Source organism: Gekko japonicus, unplaced genomic scaffold, assembly GCF_001447785.1.
Source record: "Gekko japonicus isolate JY-2015 unplaced genomic scaffold, Gekko_japonicus_V1.1 scaffold84, whole genome shotgun sequence".
Taxonomy (NCBI): Eukaryota; Metazoa; Chordata; class Lepidosauria; order Squamata; family Gekkonidae; genus Gekko; species Gekko japonicus.
The window spans coordinates 1,674,629-1,694,201 of NW_015159712.1; the positions used below are offsets into that span (position 1 = coordinate 1,674,629).

Below are 19,573 nucleotides of genomic sequence, written 5' to 3' on the forward strand. Positions count from 1 at the left end.
GGAATTGGTTATTAAACCCCCCCCCCCCCCCGTGTCAAAGTCAGGAAAGCCAATAAGGACAGCCAGGGGCAAGAATTACAAGCCAAGAGCTGGGAGATATACCATTGTAAAGAACAAGGGGAAGTTTGGAGTCCTGGAGAAACCCTCTCTACCACTGAGTGACCAATGCCTTACTGTCCTGTTGCTCCTCTCAGCAAGCACACACAGAAAACAGGAGCCCTGACACCCTTGTCCTCTATGCATATGCACCAGCAGCTGGCCTTTTCCAAAAGAAGGGGAAAAATGTTAGCTCTAGAGGGGCTCATGACCTACCAAGTGAGGCATGAGACCTACTTGAGAGTCCTGACCCAAGTGTCAAAAAGCCAGTTCATGTCAGCTTTCTTGTAACACCATCAGGCCAGTGGGAACTGAACAGGGACTCTATTTTGACATCCTAGATACAGTTGCATTTGGAAACTGTGTGTCACTTTGGTCATAATTAAACTAGCACGGTACTGGAGAGTCTATCCAGCTTTCTGAATCTGTATTCGGTGTTCCATCCATCTGTGGTAAATGTCGTTGCTTCATTCCATCTTGCAGTAGCAGACAAACTGCTTTGGGCTGCCTGCCAGACAGTTACCCATTCCTGTGACAAGGGCAGCCATGGCTGTTTATGGCAGAATAATTTTACTATGTGGAATAGGTCTCTGGGGAGAGCTGTAAATGAGAAGAGATTTCTACCCTAACTGCAAAAAGGTCTAGATAGAAAGAGATGGCCTTTTAGAAAGAGATGGCCTTTGACTAGGGCAGAAGCCTTCCACCCAGCTCTTGAGTTTTACAAAGGAGTTTTACAGACTCACAAGCAGTTAGTATCCCTACCGGTCATGTTTATGCCAGATAACAAGCCTCTGCAGCCTAAATTCCCACATGGTTTGTAAGGCCTTTAAATGATTTGGGTGGGGTGCAGCTCTACTTTCACAGGTCAACACTCTGTGAATTGTGCGTGCTGGCATGACTTTTTCTTTGGTTGGAGGGTTTCTTTTTGCGGCGGGGGTGTGTGTGTCAAAAAAAACAAAACAGGCTGGTTCTCATCGTGATTTGCAATCTCTTTGCTGCCTTCTTTCTGTAGCCTTCCAGTCCCTTGTGGGTTCGGTACTATTGTGTTTAGATTTAGTCTATTAAAGTGGGAAGAAGAGGGGTACAGAGTAAATGATTAATTTGTATTTATTTAACATTTTACTAAATAAAACAATAAAATTTCTTGTCTCTTTTAATTGTGTCTATCATGCCGCAGCGGAGGGGTGGCTCTATAATTTCATGGGGCCATACAAAAAGACTGGGCCAGGAGAAACCTCAGTTTAAAGTCTGCCTTCTTTACTGCAATCCTGAACCTTCAGCTACGCACAAGAATATTATGAACTGCAAAAAAAGTGCAAGTGTCACAGCCAAGTCACTGCAAGAAACTCCTGTTAGGCTGTTTGTTGCTATTTTAGGTTGGGACTGACACTGATGAAGCAGGGCTTGATGGCTGATTCAAACATTACATCTTTAGTATGTGTGTACTACACATTCAGGCAAAAAACATAAGCAAGGTAAGGCTACAGGCTAAAAGAGGTATACTTGTGTCAGGAAACTAGCTGCTGGTTCAGGCTCCCCAGCTGCACATTTCCCCCTGAAATTGCTTTTTGTGGTTTTAACAGCCATTGTCTCTCCCTGCAGGGATTATTTTGTGACCCAGAGGTCCACTGGGAGAAAAGTGGGACTTGGGGCTCTGGGAACATTGTCCTGTGTTGTGAGAGGCATTTGCCATCTCTTCCAGCTCTTTGGCTTGACTTAGCCCAATGAACCCCAATGTTGTACTACCCATAGGCATGACAGTGGGTTTCCTGGTGCCCATTGGTGTCTTCAACTAAACTTCTCACCTTGACCTGGATAGCCCAGGCAAGCCCAATCTCATCAGATCTCAGAAGCTAAGCAGGGCTGACCCCGGCAAGTGCTTGGAAGAGAGACCTCCAAGGAATACCAGAGCGCAAGGCAGACAATAGTAAGCCATCTCTCTGAAACCTCCAACCCCCACTAGGGGCTGCCAGAAGTCAATCATGACTGCCAGGCATACACACACACACACAAAATACCAAGAGAAAACTTCTCATTCCCATAGCAAAGAGCCCGTTGTGGGTTTCCTCCACCTTGCTGGGGTAGATAGTTCTTCAGAAGAACATAGGAGGCATCACCTTTGTGTATGCAGGTCACCCCATCCAGTCAGAAGTGGTTGCCTCCAGCACAGGAGGGTGCTTGGCTTGCAGCTTCTGTGGGCTTGCATTTTTTGACTGCCCAGCACAGAAGCCATGATTGCTGGCATCCAGTCCCCGGAATTTCAGAGTGCCCATAGGCTCAATAACAACACAAACTCTCTCAAAGGCTTCAAAAAGAATTTTACATTTTTTAAAAAAAAATTTAAAAAGACAAACAGTTGTTCCCCTGCCATACAATGCTCAGTTGAAGCCATGGTTAGCATTTGCTTCAGCCTGCCTCAACGTGGGACAGAAAACTCCAGTTCTGGCATGTTGGAGGCACTTGAGTGCCCAAATACCACAAAACCAAAAGAGAAAACAGAGTCTAGCAGCAGAAGGGGCTGGAGGCGCCCTCATCCAAAGGAGATAAAACAAAAGAAAATACTTAAGCAGACACCCCAAATTATATACACCTTGTAAGAAATCACCTTAAATTATATAAATAGCAAGCAAGGAAAATGCTTGCAGGTTGTGCCCTTCTCACGCTCCAGTGTTTGAGAACTGTGGACTGATACTTGGCTGAAGTCACTTCTAGCACAGGGGCCCAGCCCCGGCATTCAGTAGTGCTGCATCTTGTTGCATCCTCATAGAACTGTCGTGTGTCTGGATTCCTTGCTTCCATAGTCAGAATGAGTCCCTTGGGAGATCCGAGCAACTGCAAAACCAGCCGCCTACGCAAGAGGACTCCCTCCAGTGGTGCAAAGACTCTGGCATTCTCAGCTGTTCAGGTGGGAAGACAGTCCAACCCAACTATAGATCCCGGAGTACAACTCAAAACAGGATGTTCCTACTTGTACAGCCAGAAGGAAAATTGAGTAGATATTATGGAAGAAAGCAGCACTTAGACTGCAAAGGAAGGGCAGAACTTCATGTTCCTCCATGGAAGAAAGAAGACATTTAAATTATTCTCTTTATGCCAGAGTGGGTAATGTTGGACAGATCAAGCAATGGGCTACTAGCCATGAGAGCTAAATAGAACCTCTCTGGCCAGAGGCAGTATACCTGTAGCAAAAAAAAATCAGAACAAAAGGTTTCCAGGTAAAGATCCATCTCAATCTGTTCCTTTATCAGGTTTTGTTGACAACAGACTTATTTATACTCCCAGACCAGTTTGGAAATAGTTTAGAAAACCGTAAGTCATTTTTCCCCATTATTTACATCTCCAAATCTGATGTTAAGGCTGATTGTGTGAGGCTCATCACATGGAATACTGATATTAAATGGTATGTCTACAATGACCAAAACTGCATTAAGGAGACAGATCAAGCTATAAAGGCAGATGGACTCCCATTCTAGCTGTATCTGAAGAAGTGAGCCGTGACTCACGAAAGCTCTTCCCCTGCCACAAATGTTGTTAGTCTTTAAGGTGCTACTGGACTCTTGCTCTTTTCTGTTGCATTGAGGAGAACAGCTGTCACTGATGCTGTATTGATTTGCAATAATAACATTTTAAACAAAGTGTATTAATATTTTTATGACATTTTAATCTGCCTTTCTCCAAGCGAGGACTCAGGGCAGATTACAATATTAATAAAAATATAGATCAAATTTGACCATCACTACAAAATCACTGTCAACAAAATCAATACAGCAAAAAACAGATCAAATCCAAGCAGCCAGAATACCCACAGATCAAACACACACACACACACACAAAGCTCACCTAAGGAGCTTTGCTTCTCATTGTCTCCAGGAGACCAATAAGGTAGGGACATTTCTCGCATAGTCAGGCTAGCCTTTCTACCAGGAAGGGGCCATTACTGAAAAAGGTCAGGATGCAGCAAACACTGTTCTTACCTACCTAAAGGATGGAAATCTTTAACGGGCCTTGGTCGACAGAGCATAACAAGGGAGGCAGCCTGAAGATAATGTGCCCTCCAGGCCATAAAGGACTTTATAGGTAATCCTTGTGTTGAGCTTGGAAACCAATAGGCAACCACTGAAGCAGCTGCAGCTAGCGTCGCAGGGCAGGGCAAGGTACTGTATTCTGCACCACACTGTCTTCAAGGGTGTTGCAGTGCAGCCTAGATGTTACTGTGGCATAGATCAGTTGAGACAGGGGTGGGTGGGGGGTGGGCAGCTTCCAAGCCAAGCAGAGATCAAAGAAAGCATTCTTGGCAGCTAAGCTGACCCGTTTCTCTAAAAGCAGCGCTGGATCTAGCCCAGCTTCCAACTCCTCAGTGAATCATACAGAGGAAACTGGAGCCTGTCAAAAGCAAGGGAGCACAGGACCCTCCAAGAGGCTCCAGTACAGTCTTACTGACCAGCATCACCTTCGTTTTGTCAGGATTCCACTTCAGCTTGTGCAGCCTCAGCCATTTGACCACAGCTGGCAAGCACTGGCCCAGGATGGTCGCAGCGGCTCCTAATGACTTAGGCAAAGAAATATAGAGCTGGGTGTTGTGGTGAAATGCTACTTCATCACTGATTCCCTGCATAAAAACCACACAACATTGGATAGTAAAAAGGTACCTAACCATATAAAAGCCTAGTTTAGAAATACATGAACCAAGATAGATTCTCTCTTAACCTGGTGGCAACACTAAAAGGCAATCCTCTTTGGGGTGGAGGAATAAAACCGGCGTGATGAACACTTCATTAAATTCTGGTGGCGTGGGTGTTGGGACCTGCCCAGCGGAAATAAATTCAACGTCCCCCATATGGCATAACTAGGTGCCTGCAGAGCCATTTTGCCAAAGTAGCCGTCCAATACCAGATCTACTGCTGATCTCTCTCAAGATCTTCACAAACGGCACAGGAAATAAGCACCAGAAGACAGACCCCAAAATGATTATTTCCGATAGCTATATTCTGCCTCTTAAAACATCTCTGCATTTTTAGAGTGACCTGGAAGTAATTGCAAGGTCAACAGTATTTGACAAAAAAACCATTTAGAACGGGTCTTTGCCTGGAGACCTGCTGCATACATACAAAGGGTTTGCACTGTTATTTTTGTGATGTTGTATTTCAGTGTCAACTCCGCTTCAGACATCAAGCTATGTATTTGTAGCAGTACAGACATCTGCACCATACTTTATCCATGACTCTTCGCAAGGTGCCTGTTACACTGAAGCAGCCGACAGTCAGTTTCAGGCTAAGGCCTCATTGTATCACATTCACTCTGAGGAGAGCCACCTTCATGCCACTGTCCCTTCTCCCTGCAGGAGAAACTGGAATGACCGGGGGGGGGCAGCAGGGCAGGCACAGCCTAAGCCTCTGCTGTGGCAGTGCTTTCGAGAAGCCCACTTTACCATCCAAAGTATCAATAAAGTCTGAACCATGACTGGCAGGTAGGCATGTCTTCCATTTTCTTTTTTTTTAAAAAAAGAAGAGAGGCGTACATACAGTCCCTCTTGAATATATCAATGAATACCTAAATACAAGCTGTTCAGGTAGTGAAAATTCTCCCACTCATAAAGGCTGACATTCCATAATATAATTAATTGCATAGTTTAATTTGCCAATTTTCAAATTTGGTTTCAAGGTGTAGCAAAAATAAAAGCGGGAATGCGTGGTGATGGGAATAAGATGGGCAGAAGCAGAGAAACAAGGACTACGGGGAGCGCTAGGGATGGCAGGGGCAGCAGTAGCTCTGGTCTCTGACTGAGCTGGAGAGACATTAAGTCCATAGAGGGTTGAAATCCCATGCCTGTCATTGCACGATAGCCCTGGATGGCCCAGGCTAGCCAAATCTTGGAAGCTAAGCAGGGTTAAACCTGGTTAGTACTTGGATGGGGACCACCAAGGAGGTCCGGGGTTGCTACGCAGTGGCAGGCAAGGGCCAACCACCTCTAAAGTCTCTTGCCTTGAAAACCCTACAGGGTCACCATACGTCAGCTGTGACATGATGGCAAAATAAAATGCACCGACGGCTGTAAAATCCACCATTCCAGCAAAGGATCTGGAGAAGTTATTCTGAGGGTGGGAGCTTTAGTGGATTTGTAGTTGGGGATCAAGCCCTACAGTGAAGCTACATGTGCTCCTTTCTCACCCTCCCATTCCTTGTTGCTTGCAAATCCTCATCCCCCCCCCCCATTCTCTCTCGCCAAAGAATGAACCCTGAATGCTTAGAAAACTTTAACTTGGAAGTGACAATATGTAATGAAGCAGGTGACTAGGAATGTATATTTTTGTCTAATTTACCTATTTTGTCTGGGAGCAGAATTTAGATTAGTTTGCCACAGATTCTGCATGGCCCTGAATGGTGGTGTTCGTCCTATTCATAGCTGCTGCCCAGGCAGAGTGTACCACCAAGCTATCAGCAAAAGATGGACTTTGAAATGAACATCTCCAGGAGAGAAGAGCCTTCTCCCACTGGCAGGCCGCTTATGGTGCCTTACGCAGACAAGTTGAGGGTTCCGGTCATCATTCACAGGCTCCTCTCGGCAGTGAGGTATTTGAGTGCAGCAGCACCATACTTGCGTGACAGGTCCTGGTGGAACTCTTCCCTCAGGGTTTCCAGACAGTCCCGGTAACTGGAGCTCAGGCGGAACTTGGAGATGTCAAAACTAGGGGCATGAGGCATGTGGATGATGAAGGCGTTAGGCAGCACCAGAAACTCATACTCCTGCAAAAAGGCATGAGGATGTTGATAGGGGCATCTCCCTTGGACTGTCTAGGAACAGGAAGAGGCAACCTTGGAGGAACTGGCTGCACACTTACCTGGGCATCAAGTTCCATCACGTGGGACACTTTGTTCCAGCCAAAGCCAACGAACCTCTGGTCGTACAAGGGGCAGTCACGCCTTACTACAACGTAAGGCTCAAAGTGTGGCTGCCACTCTACACGATATGGCACTGTGGCTGTCCGCCACTTGGCATAGTCTGTTGGGGCATGGCCCTGTGGCCACACGTGGTACCTGTGCATGAAGACATACAGGGATAGGAAGATTCTTTATCTTGGAGAGTTTTGTTCCGAGACAGTCTCCTATGCAGAGAATTGAAGTACACACACAAGCTCTTTGTGACATTGGATCATCTGATGCTCTCCTCATTCTTCTATGAATTTGGCGGCAACAACAACAAGACTTATGGAGTGAGTGTGCTTAAGGTGCCACATTCTGAATTAAGAGGAATAATTATTGCCTCCTGGTTCTGTCCTTGCTTCACTAATGAGCACAACAGGAATTCATACAAAAACACAAACATGAAGAACAGGGCTGCAGGGAGCTGAGAGATGGGTTCAAGTATCTGCTCTGCCATGCCCTCACCCCATGGGCTTGTGAAAGCCATCATCTGACTGTTTTCCTACTGGTCTCCTAATGTTGCTTTTTGATACCAAACAGGTCAGTGTGTGCATAAAGGTTTCTCTCACACTGCAGGTACCATCACCTATTAATATTGCTATGAATACAATGCTTTTCTTGCATTAAACAGAAACATCAGACTGGATCTATAGGCTTTTAACCTCATAGTTTAATTACAGTCTCCTATCTATGTAAATATATCTGCTAACTAAGAACACAGCTCATGAATTTGACGAAGTGGGGTCTAGTCCAAAAGCGTTTATGTCACAAAAAGTATGTTTTATATATATGTACACAGCCAGGACCTGGATTTCACATACCATTACCAAACAACAGGCTGCAAATTCCTAATGAGACTGTATATTGCGAGAAGGTTGGTTGTGTGCTCTGATCCAGAGATGGAGCTAGTCCAGCACCTACCTGAAGGTATAGAGGGAGCCCATGTCCAGCATGGAGAGCAGCTCTGCTTTGGATTTGGGGAAGGTGAGGCGATAGTGTAGAGTTTCAAAAGCAGGCACAATTAGAGCTGCCTTCTTCTGGGGCAGCTCCAGTTGCAAGATGGAGGTCCTGAAGCGAGAGGAAAGAAGTTGCTTGCTTGTTGCCAAGCGGGGGATTCCAAGAGTGATGCATCCCCTTCTGTGAGCAATTTTGGATACTAGCATATTTCTTGGCCAGAGACTAATGTTGGAATGATACAAACACCCTCCTTCAGTCTAACAGTAAGGTGGGGCGGGGGGAACTCAACAGCTTTAGACCAGTTGTGAAAGGACAAGTCAGGGGCAATGTGGAGGGAAAGAATGATGTTTAATCACCCTCTAAATGAATCAAGACCCCACCTGGAGGAAAGCGAATTTGGCTGATTTCCAAGTTTTTAAGGCCTTAGAAGGGTTGGGAATGGCATTGCTCTTTACCAGCTTTGGAGAACATTTCTGCTTTTTGACTTAACTCAGACAGGAAAAAGGCTCTCTGGAGTTCAATGAGCAACATACCTGAGGTAATCATAGAGGCCATACATAGGTAGGAAGTCAATGTCAGTCAGGAAGACATAAGGCGTCTGTGCGTTCTTCACTGCTACATTGCGCAAAAAGTTGACTGGGTAAAACTGCCCCTCCTTGTACACAATGTGATAAGCGACATTCCTGCGGCTACTCAGCACCTCCGAGGCCTGGGCGTAGCGCAGGAACTGCTGGGCCTCTGCATCAGACATGTACAAGGCCAGGCTGATGGGGCCAATCCAGTGTTTGCAAATGGCCTCCAACATCTGTAACCTGCAGACCAAAGAGAGAATCAGGAGCAGGATACTACCCTGCTATAGCAGATGGTCAAACCACAAACAGTAACAGGGTCAGGCCAGGCATAGTGACATCCCAATACTTTCTCACACCCAACTGCAAATATTTCTGAGTCTCAACAAAAACACTTTCCAGATGCTCCTCCATTACAGTGTGGTGGAGGGATTTTTCCATCATTTTATGAAATTGAAACAGCTGCTGTATGATGGACTGACACTGTAGTGCAAAATAAAAGAGGGTTCATCCTTTCTAGAGATGTGAAGGCCCGGAAAAAACCCGGAAAAATTCAGAAAAAAAACCTGTTTTTTTCCATTTTTTTCCTGAAGCCTTTTTGGTTTTTTTCCGAAAAATTGGAAAAATTGAAAAAAGAAAAGAAAAGAAAAAAATTGATTATGGACCATTTTATTTTAACATAATGAATAAAATATTTTAAGACAAGGTGTTCAAATATTTTCCAAATCATTTCTTATACACACACACACACACATATGGTATCAGATTGATCTAATTTCTGTGCACTGAGGACAATTAAGTCCTAGGTTACAAACTGAACTCTCCAATGCAAGAACAAGATGCATTTCTTCCTTTAGGAGGTGTGATTGTCAGAAGAAAATAAAAAAGTTTCAGTTTTGTTTTTGCATGTGGATGGGTATTCTGTTTGTAATAATTGTTTAGATACACTATATTTTTAATATGCTAGTTGTGATAATTTCATGCCAAGTAAAAATGACCATAGTCATATTTTATGTTCCTAAAGTTATAGAATGACTTTCAATCTAGAAAAGACAAAAGAAATGCTAATGTAGCATTTTTTTCAATTTTTCCGAAAATTTCCGTTTCCCCCCGATAAAAACCAGGAAAAACCCGTGTTTTTTTCCGAGCTTCAAAATTTCCGGAAATTTTACATCTCTAATCCTTTCCCTCTTACGCAGTTTCAATTGCAAGCCCCACTCTCTCTTATTAGCTCTGGATGATGAAAAAGGACCCCTCCTTCAGGCAGAGTCCTGGAGGGGAGGGTGTTGGTGTCAACTGGCAGAACTACCCAGCGGAGGGAGGAATTATGCTTCCTCTGGCCTGGATCACTTGACAGTCTGAAGAGGGGTACCATGCACCTGCTATTTCCCTATGAGAAGACTAGAAAGGTCTGTTTGTGGATCTCTTAGCATTGTATGACCTTTGGCAAGTCATTCTCATCCTAACCTACCATACAGAGTTGTTGTGATGACACAGGAAGGGACTGAACCATGTACAAGGCCCTTGGTGGAAAGATGGGATAAACAGATCAGACAGATACTTGCTCTTTTTTAAACATTAAAAAGTTTACATCCCCCCAGAAGGCATGCTTGGCTGGGTTGTGTTTTGTGCAGTGAAATTATAGCCATAGAAGTTTGCAGTGTTAGTAACCAAGTCTGATTCAAGAGACTTCCCGGGCCAATGAAACCATATAAAGAGCCACAAGGGGGCAAAGCGGTGGGATCTATGGCAGAAGATGCCACACCTTCCCCACCTCCTTCCCCATCTGGTACCTGTCCATAGACAGCTGAGCTACAAGGGTTACGTCAGCTGCATCAGTCAAGGCTGGGTACTCATACTGCAGAAAGAAGAGGTGCACACGGTGCTGGATAAGGCTCTGCCTCCGAAAATCATAGCAAGGATCATCTTCATCCAGTTCTTCCAGGGCCTGCTGGAACTGAAATTTACATGAGTGAGAAAAGGGGAAGAGAATTCACTAGGGAAGGACAATGGAACACTGACAAAATATTGTGGCTATGCAAGATCAAGAGATGCAAGGAAAATCACCATTGAAACTGAGTTAAAAAGCTGAGCTTGCCAGGATACCCTGAAAGCCAGCAACATCATATTGCTTGCTTAAATATAGGGGGGGGCGCTATCCTTTCTGACCAGCTATAGGGACTCTCCATTTCAAATATGCCAAGTAAGGAGAACGACATGCTCTTGTCACCTGGCCACTGGACAAACTAGGCAAGTTGGCACATCCAAAGAGTTCCCTACGCAGCAAGTTGCCATCATATTCCAAAAAGGTCAGGTAAAGGTTCCGGAAGAACTCCACATGCTTATTCTTCACTCTCAGCTTCTTAGGAGAGTTCCAGTGAATCACCTGAGAACATAAGACTGATGCTTCAGCCCTGCTGCAGAAGCCAGTTCTATTCCACATCCTAAGCAAACGACAAGTCCCTCCAGCAGCCAGTTTGTGCAGGCTGGAGATGCAAGCCCACCCTCCCCAGCGGGCTCCACAAGAGCAAGTCCTGCTCAGAGATGCAGAGGAAATTCAGGAAAGCTGCAGAAGAAACACCCACCTTGAGATCAGACACTTCTGTGTAGCACTGTTCTGAACGGGTATGATCAGAGAGCTGCACATTCCAGAAGCAAGGGAGCCGATATACAAGCATCGGGCTCCGCTTAATCACTGCATTAAAGATGTCCTAGAAAAGAGATCGTAGTTTGCACCATGGATGGGTGGGCATTCTGGAAGGAGCAAAAGCCCCAGGCAGAAGTAAACTGGAATCAATTGAGGACAATACATTATTATGTAAGGGCACTCAGTCACAGCAAAAAAGGAAATTGGGGGGGGGGTCCAAGCTGGAAGGGCAACCTGCCTGATCTGCCAGAGATGTGGACAGCATGCTCATGAGCTCCCGTTCTGCTGTCAGGCGCCACATCTGCTCCCAGCCAATTCGACGCAGGCGGTCCAGCAGCAAGAGGATCACTCCTAGGGAGGAGATATGAGAGAAGGATGAGATCTACAGCATGCTGCATCCCCAAACTCAGCACTGGAAAATGCACGCTACAATTTGTGTCTTTTGAAGGAAAAGCACTTGGTTTTCCTAAATCCCTAATCCTACTGCCATCTCCCTTCTAAACTGCAAGGCCTTTTGGCTGGGAATCCCCATGAGTGGATATTTCAAGTCTTCAGTGACCAGCCAGGGCTGGGGGAATCCTTCTTCTACATACAGAAAGTGATGAGTGTTCCAAGGGAAGGGATAGAATCTGCTGTTTTATAAACACAATTACTAGACTGTAAGACGTGGGAATGGCTTTCCTCTAGTTCTGTACGGTTGCCCTCATGTTGCTCCTTCCCCCCTCCCAGTTTCATAGTGAGTCCCCCATCAGACACTCAAGATTAAAAATGTACAGTCCCCCCCCCCGATGCTTACAAATTCATGGAGCAACATACACTCCCTCACATGAGGGGAAAGCCAATCAAATGGAAAAGGGGGGGGAGGCCACAGCAGGCTTCCAAGCTTCTGGAGCAGGGACCCTGGGAAGCAAAACCTTGTAACGGAGGGTTGGGCTGGGACTGGACCTCAGCACTGACCATCACTCCTACTGGAGCGGGAAACCAGTTTACTATGTTGCAGTGGCGAGAAGCCTCCCCAGGCCTATCTGTGCCTATCTGAAGCCCACCTCACATGAAGGACATAACTCTTCAGGTGAGCTGTTTGAATAAGCAGGTCTGTGGCCAGCCACCAGGTGGTGCTACAGAATCTTCCATCCCATCAAAGAGAACAGCAGCTGCCATAGCGCCCAAATTTATGAAGCCATTGTCTGTCGAATGTGAAAAGCTGGCTTGCCTGCAGTATCTGGAGTGAGGAGGCATAAACCTTCAACATAGCTACACCTTTTTTACTCATATTCTGAAAACATGTGTCGACAGCTACCCAAGGATGTATGAGGTAGCCCTTCCCAAAGCAGACTGAAGTATGAAGGACTACAGACTACACCAAAAGACTACTCAAAAAAGAATGAGAAAGTGCCGCTGAAGCAACTTGGATGATGGCACCATTGAGTGTCACCCCCTCACCCCTAAACATGTAATGTCCGACGGACCTGAAGGCCTTCAGCGAGCTATTTGCTCCACCCAAGAAGCACCTAATATCGAGAGCACCTCGTCTTCCAAGAAGTCTAGTTCTGTGGAATAAATCAGTACAGTGCAAATACAGAGTTCTTCTTTCCCATATGAATGCATATATTAATGTTTGACTATGACTGTGGAGTCCAGGATTCAAACCTCTGACTCAGGCATAAAGCCGTGGTGACCCTTGACTAGACACACCCTTCACATTTGCCTCTCACCATTCCTTCAAGGAGGTCAGCGTATGAAGCAGCTCAGGCTGAAAGGCTGATTTGATTTATCAGGCTTATATCCTGCCCTCCCCTGCAAGTGGGTTCAAGAGACTGTGCAGGATTCAGAGGAGGGTGCTTGATCCAAACTACATACACCCCCAAAAAAACTGACCCTACATGCATATACCATCCTCTTGGATATGTAGGAGCTCACCTGTGTTAAAGCCACGTCCCAATGCTGGCCATGGTTTATGGTTCTTCCAGAGATTCCCAAGGTACCAATCACTTTGGTTTTCCACCAGCCCAATCACCTGTTTGTCTGGGTTGTGAGAAAAAGCAAATGAGACCCAAAGCAATCAGCAGAATGCCTGACAAGTACTTAGCTCTTTGGAATCCAGTATGGACAATCTGAGTCCAAGGGGCCAACAGATCCATCAGTCTGCAGCAATATTTGCCTCCTACCATGTGTTAATTTGGAAAGGAGCACACTAACTAGAAAAACCATGTAGAAAGAACCTCATGCAGTATAAGGCCAAGAAGCTACTCATAACCTCAGATTGCGAGACCTGAATGCCTCTTCAAGAGGGAAGAGCCCACTGATAATCAAAAGGACTCCTTCTTTCCATCCCATTTATCACTTACCTGAGAATTTCCCCAAGACAGCCCACAATTCAGCAATGTCAGTGGCAAAGGTGATGTCTGTATCCAAGACAATGACCTTGGAGAGGTCAGAGGGTAGTGCCTTGGTGAGAGTCAGCTTCATCAGCCCATAGATTCCTGAGTAGTGCTTGTTAGGGATCCAGGACACCTCTGCCTGCATCAGAGAGTGGGACAGACACTTAGGAACAGGAGAACAGGCAGGCCAATATGACCACATTCTAATCCTCTGGGTAAGATCAAACCCTAAACTGCACTTCTTCAAGCCATGGGAACCATGGGACGGTATCCAAAATGGGAACATGGCACAGTTTTGATTGTGATAGTGAGTTCCTGGATTCAGATCTAACCCTCCATTTTCTCAATGAAGCCTCTTCTGGTCCTAAGATGGAGATACAGTTAAAGCGTCTGTGCCCTGCGGCAAACCAATCCACACCCGCCCATTCACAGAAGGGCCAAAAGTAATGAATGCCTGCCGATTCCTACCAGGAGGGTCTCAATACCAAAATAAAGGACTTGGGCCAAATTTACTGGTGCTTCCCCCACAGCCAGTGAATAATGAGAGAGTAGAAGGGGAAAAAAACAGCTCCCATCTCCAAGGTCCTCCTCTTTCCATGCCATTCCCATCCAAGCTTTCCTTAGGGAGCTGATCACTTCGCAGAAACCCACAGCCTAGAAAGGGAAAAATCAAAGGAAGGGCAGAATGGGAACATGAGCTGTGATCTACATGTCCTGCCTTCAAATCATCAGCATTGTAGAAGCTAACGTTGACAGAGGGGACCATCCAGGACTGGAACAGGGTCTGAAGGATCTTCTGCGCCACATGGTCAGTAATGAGATGGAAGTGGAGAGGGTTCTTCCTGTCAAATGAGAAATCAGTCAATGCTCACAAGGAAGATGTTTTATTTTCTGAGACCCACCCCATCTCCTGATGTTCTCTTCCTCTTGCATTGCAACCAAGGCCATGGTGGCTACTGGTCCCTTCCTTCCCTATGTGGCACAGCCATGCTATCTCAGGATTCCTCTCTGCACAGCAACTAGGAATCATGGCAACTGACACCAAGGCAAAGGGAATGGGGGACAGAGGACCCAATCAAATCAATCCCCCCCCCTTCACAATCTGAATCTCTTCTGTTGCTCTTCTTCCTCATCCAGAACTGGAGTTTAGAAGCCAAGGTTCAAATGACCATCATAATTTGAAGACTCATACTCCGGAAGCCCTGGAAAAGCTGAAGGCCTCACTACCTGCTCAAACTGAAAGCAGCCCAGCTTCCGCCTCAGGTTACCTGTGGAAGAGGATGGATTTTACCAGGGTGACGACATCTCTGCTTGCGTTGTACCCAGCACACACAATTGCAACGTGGATCAGCTGTGCAGAAACAAAAGATGTCGTCAGGACTGACCCTCCCAACAACAGTTCACCACAACAGGCCCTCTCCTCTTTCCTTTCTTTCCCCATGCAAGAGTGGCTTCCCTCACCATTCTAAATGCAGAATCACCTGGCCTGCATGGTCTTCACACCTTGGTCTTGGTCTGCCCAGCTTGCTACAGACTCAGATGATAAGTTAAAGGCTTTGTCTTGAAAGCGTAATAGACAAAAATCCAACCACGGCAGAGCTAGGAAAGGCAACCAGCACAAACCAGTTGGCCCTCCTTAAGTGCACTGTCACTCCAGGTAACAGCTGCTTAGGAACACTGTGGCTTCTAAAGCAAAAAACCAACTTTTGATATATGGTTCTTAATCACACTGTTCTTTTTCTTTGAATAACTTGATTCTTTATAGTTGTATAAACCTGATTTTATGGAAAGTTGTAATTTGTATTGTAAGTATAAATATCTGTATAAGACAAAAACCGTTAAATGTTATTGTAAATTATTTTGTGTAACTATACCTTCTCCATCTCCAACACTGTATTACAAATATTCTAAATAAACTATGTTGTTTGAAGGGGAAAAAAAAAGGAACACTGTGACTTCTTTCCATCAACGCTTCTATTGCAAAATAAGTCTCTCAGCATCCAAGGTAGGCAATAGCAAGAAGGGAATATGTCTGCATCCAATATTTTGGGAACTGGAGTCTGTCAAGCGACCCTGGGCTACTAACAACCTCCAAATCCCTCCAAAGAGGAAATTTGCCTACAAGTGCCTCAGCAATGAGCAGAGCTTCATCTTTACCTCGCACTTTTGCACCATCCTCTGCTTAAGACAGCCAGTGCGGTTGCTCCTTCTGTCACCAAGAACATCCTGGTCTTCCACAAAAGACGACCCCTGCTGTTTGCCATCAGTCCCTTCTTGAGCCTGAGACCGGATGAGTTGCAGCCGCAAGAGATGGTTTTCCTCTTCCACCTTCTGCACCTGGGACGCCAAGGCCTTGTGGTCAAGGTACCACTTTGGCTGTTCCCCAAAGCAAGGGGAGGGCAGGAGGGAAGGCCCATCTGCAGGGGAAAGCCCCGCCCCAATACAGTGAGTTACAATAGAGGAATGTATAACGGCAGAACAAGTTAAATTCAGTGAACTTCATCAAAGGTAGAGGAAGAAGCTGGAGGAGATCCTAACTTCAGTACCACTTTGTTCACTTTTGTAGCTTCCAGGTGAGTACTCAAAATTCAACCCCTCAACAATATTTGCCCAACTCTAGCCCTGACCTGGATAGCCCAGGTAAGCCAGATCTCATCAGATCTCAGAAGCTAAGCAGGGCTGACCCTGGCAAGTAATTGGAAGGGAGACCTGCAAGGAATACCAGGGATCGGGACACAGGGGCCACCTCTCTGAAACATCTAAAACCCCACTAGGAGTCACAAGAAGTCACCATGACTTCCAGGCATGCAAGCACACACACACAAAACACACACACCCATTATTATTATTTTTAAACGGCCCAACTTTGTCATGGCTTCCATTTGTTCAGATCTAACTGGATGAGTTGTCCCCTTCTGATGCTTTCTTGGTTTAGTCACCTCCTTTTTACTTTGTGCCCTCCTTTTTACACAGTGTGTTTTACCTACACTATATTCTGAGCTCAACCTCTTATTTTATGTGTCCCGTTAAACTGCTGCTCCACAAGCAAAGTTTCATTCCTCTGTGACCTTTTCCTTTCAAAATTTCACTGACTTCACTCTTGCTAACACTTGGCTTTCTCCTCCTGCAGACTTTGTTACACCAACCCTCCTTCCCAGCTGCTTGCCTTCTTTCTCCCTGCCTCATGGAGCACAGTGGCCGATCTTCGGACCTTTTTTTAAACGTTCTAAAGTGAGTGGAGTCCAGGGGTCATTTCCTGCCGGGGCACTCCGGCAGTAAGGAGCCCGGGGCGCCCCCCACCGCTATTCCTGGCCCGCCTGCACAGGTCCTCCCTGCCCTGCCCTCCCCTTCTCAAGTAAGGAGCTCCGCAGGTCCACCCATCCTGCGGCCAGAGAGATAGCAACGGGCTGGGGGTGGCAGCTATGTAGGCCCTGCCCAAGGCACTCAAGACGGAGGAGGAGGAGGAGGAGGCAGGCTGGAGCAGGAGCGGCAGGTGAAGGCGATCTGCCTGCACAGAGTCCAGAGGCTGATGGAGCCGCCGGGACCCTCGGAGCGCGTGCTGAGCTGCCAGGCCATGGGGCAGATGCGGAGTGGGCGCTGAAGCAAGACAGCAAGAGAGCTGGCTGCCGCCTCAGCAGAGCGGTGGTGGCAGCGGATTTTCGGCCCCAGAGCCTACCAGCCAGTTGCTACTGCCGCCACCCAGCCACACGGGGGCCCAGGCACTTGCCCCGGGCCCGGAGATAGTGCCGAGGAAGAAGAGAGCCGGCTGCGACCCCCCTCCGCCCACCAGCACCCGCCCACAGGTGTGCCGCGTGGAGCCGGCCAACCAGGATGAAGAGGAGCCCCAGCTGCGAGTCGTGCGGAAGGGCCGGGACTTGATGAGCGGGGATGGAAACTTCCTGTACAAGATCCCGGCCTAGGAGCGGAGGCGTGTCGGGGTCGAACCAGGATGCCTTTTGCAGGCCCCATGCAGGCTGCAGTAGCCCTTCCCAAAGCACCAGCTGCAGACTGCTTTGACCTTCTCCCCCCCATGTGCAGCTTGCTCTCCCTTCCCTGGCCAGAGGCCCTGGTGGGTGCCTTTGGCTTGAAAAAAGTAAAAAAGTAAGGAGCCCTGCAAGCCCCACCCCTGCCCCCAGCTCCCAGCAATAAAGTAACACCCCGCCCCCCCGCCCCCGTGATGCAGCATGTGGGACCTCAGTTGGATTTAGTCAGGGCTTTTTTTGTAGACAAAGCCCAGCAGGAACTCATTAGCATATTAGGTCACACCCTGACAGCACAGCTCATTAGCATATTAGGCCACACCCCCATGTTACCAGAAGTAACCTTTTGCTTCTTATTCTGTTTACCTTGTTTGTTGTCAAAACCCAGGGCTTTTTTTTTGTAGCAGGAACTCCTTTGCATGTTAGGCCACACCCCCCTAATGTAGCCAATCCTAATGAGTTTCTGCTGTTGGGTGTGGCCTATTATGCTAATGAGTTCCTGCTGGGTGTGGCCAACTTGGGAGCCAGCCGGAACTCCATTCCTGTACGTTCCTGCCCAAAAATAGCCCTGGATTTAGTTATGAGGGAGCATGTTTAGGGTTGGACTGCAGGGAGTTAACAGGGAGTTAACCCCCTCCCCCAATCCACTGTGTCAGAGACTTCATAGGTTTAAAGGGTTGATGTACTTAAAACTCCCCCAGACTCTTATTTCCCCTGTGATGATCTTAAAAATAGCTTTGCTTTGGGGCAAATTCCTGCAGAAGCTCAGGGGCTTTCCTTTCAAAATACGTGGGCATAGGATTTAGGTGCCAGTTCCAAGGCTAACATTTGTGTAGCTTTGTCTGTAATCTGAGTTAAGGGAGAGCCTTTAAGGTTTGGGTTGATGAGCATCCATTATTTGGAAACCGAAATGAATGATTTTCCAAGACATCTTTGGGAACGGGGATTTATTCATGTAGGTGCCTGTTGTTTCAGGAGAGGTGGCATCGCATCAGTAGTGGATCTGCATCCCCACCAAATCAAAGTCCTTGTATGCACAACTCAGATCTTGTATATGCTTACTCAGAAATAAGTTTCACTAAGTCCAATGAGGATTACTCCCTTATAGCTGCGCAAATAGGATTCCAAGGATCTCAAGTAGCAGGTGTGGAGAAACATCCCACTTTTCCTGATACCTCAGAGTACCACTGCCAGTCAGAAGACACAATGCCAAGCAAGGTTGGCTAAAGAGTCTGACAGTATAAATCAGCTTCTTCTTTTTTTTTTAACATATTTTTATTGAGTTTTCAGTATATAACAAAAATTACATTTCATATTTCCATTCTTTTACAATATTTTTGGAGCTTTTTTCCCATATGTTTCTAACCAGTTATCTAGTTTTTGCCATCTTTCTTTAAACACACTGTCCATCTTTCCCGCTAAAAACATATTTGTTTTGTCCATTTCTTTTATATCTAAGATGTTTGTAATCAATTCTTCTCTGCTTGGAATTTTTTCTGATTTCCAACGTTTTGCTATGGCGATTCTGGCACTTGTGAGGATGTATAATATCAAACGTGCATCATTATATTTTATATTTTCAGGTAGGATATTTAATAAGTATGTTTCTGGAGCTAGATTCAAGTCTATATTTAATATTTCTAAAATGAGTTGTTTTATGGTTTTCCAGAATTTTACAATTTTTTCACATCTCCACCAGATGTGGTAGAAGGAGCCCACATTTCTCTCACATCTCCAGCAATTTCCTGATACTGTCTTATAACATTTTTGTAGTTTCTCTGGCGTCCAATGCCACCTATGAAACATTTTGAAAACATTCTCTTTATATGATGTGGCTCTTAATAATTTCATTGAGTTCCACATTTTTGACCATTTCTCTATACTTATATTACTTCCTATATCTGTTTCCCAGGCCTTCATACATGATTTTATTTTTTCTGCTTGGCACATGTCATCTAGTAAGAAGTTGTATATTTTTTGGATCAGTTTATCTGCGGAAGACAACCAAATTTTATCTAAATT

General features: G+C 46.0%; 1 protein-coding gene and 1 long non-coding RNA gene across 2 annotated transcripts in view; both read right to left on the bottom strand.

Moving 5' to 3' along the window:
• LOC107108194 overlaps window positions 1-3,609 on the bottom strand; it is an 11,327-nt gene extending 7,718 nt beyond the window's left edge. Inside the window, exon 1 of the long non-coding RNA XR_001482428.1 lies at window positions 2,702-3,609. This is a non-coding gene — a long non-coding RNA (uncharacterized LOC107108194). The remainder of the gene's footprint in view (window positions 1-2,701) is intronic.
• Window positions 3,610-4,308: 699 nt separating this feature from the next.
• GYLTL1B (glycosyltransferase-like 1B) overlaps window positions 4,309-19,573 on the bottom strand; it is a 35,169-nt gene continuing 19,904 nt past the window's right edge. The window contains exons 3-16 of the mRNA XM_015408529.1: window positions 15,729-15,988; window positions 14,840-14,922; window positions 14,290-14,413; window positions 13,539-13,710; window positions 13,111-13,215; window positions 11,429-11,541; window positions 11,129-11,254; window positions 10,774-10,929; window positions 10,337-10,500; window positions 8,508-8,786; window positions 7,939-8,085; window positions 6,936-7,131; window positions 6,614-6,840; window positions 4,309-4,705 (exon numbers count right to left, since the gene is read on the bottom strand). Coding sequence (XP_015264015.1) covers window positions 6,643-6,840; window positions 6,936-7,131; window positions 7,939-8,085; window positions 8,508-8,786; window positions 10,337-10,500; window positions 10,774-10,929; window positions 11,129-11,254; window positions 11,429-11,541; window positions 13,111-13,215; window positions 13,539-13,710; window positions 14,290-14,413; window positions 14,840-14,922; window positions 15,729-15,988 — 2,123 coding nt within the window. The 3' untranslated portion in view covers window positions 4,309-4,705; window positions 6,614-6,642. The remainder of the gene's footprint in view (window positions 4,706-6,613; window positions 6,841-6,935; window positions 7,132-7,938; window positions 8,086-8,507; window positions 8,787-10,336; window positions 10,501-10,773; window positions 10,930-11,128; window positions 11,255-11,428; window positions 11,542-13,110; window positions 13,216-13,538; window positions 13,711-14,289; window positions 14,414-14,839; window positions 14,923-15,728; window positions 15,989-19,573) is intronic.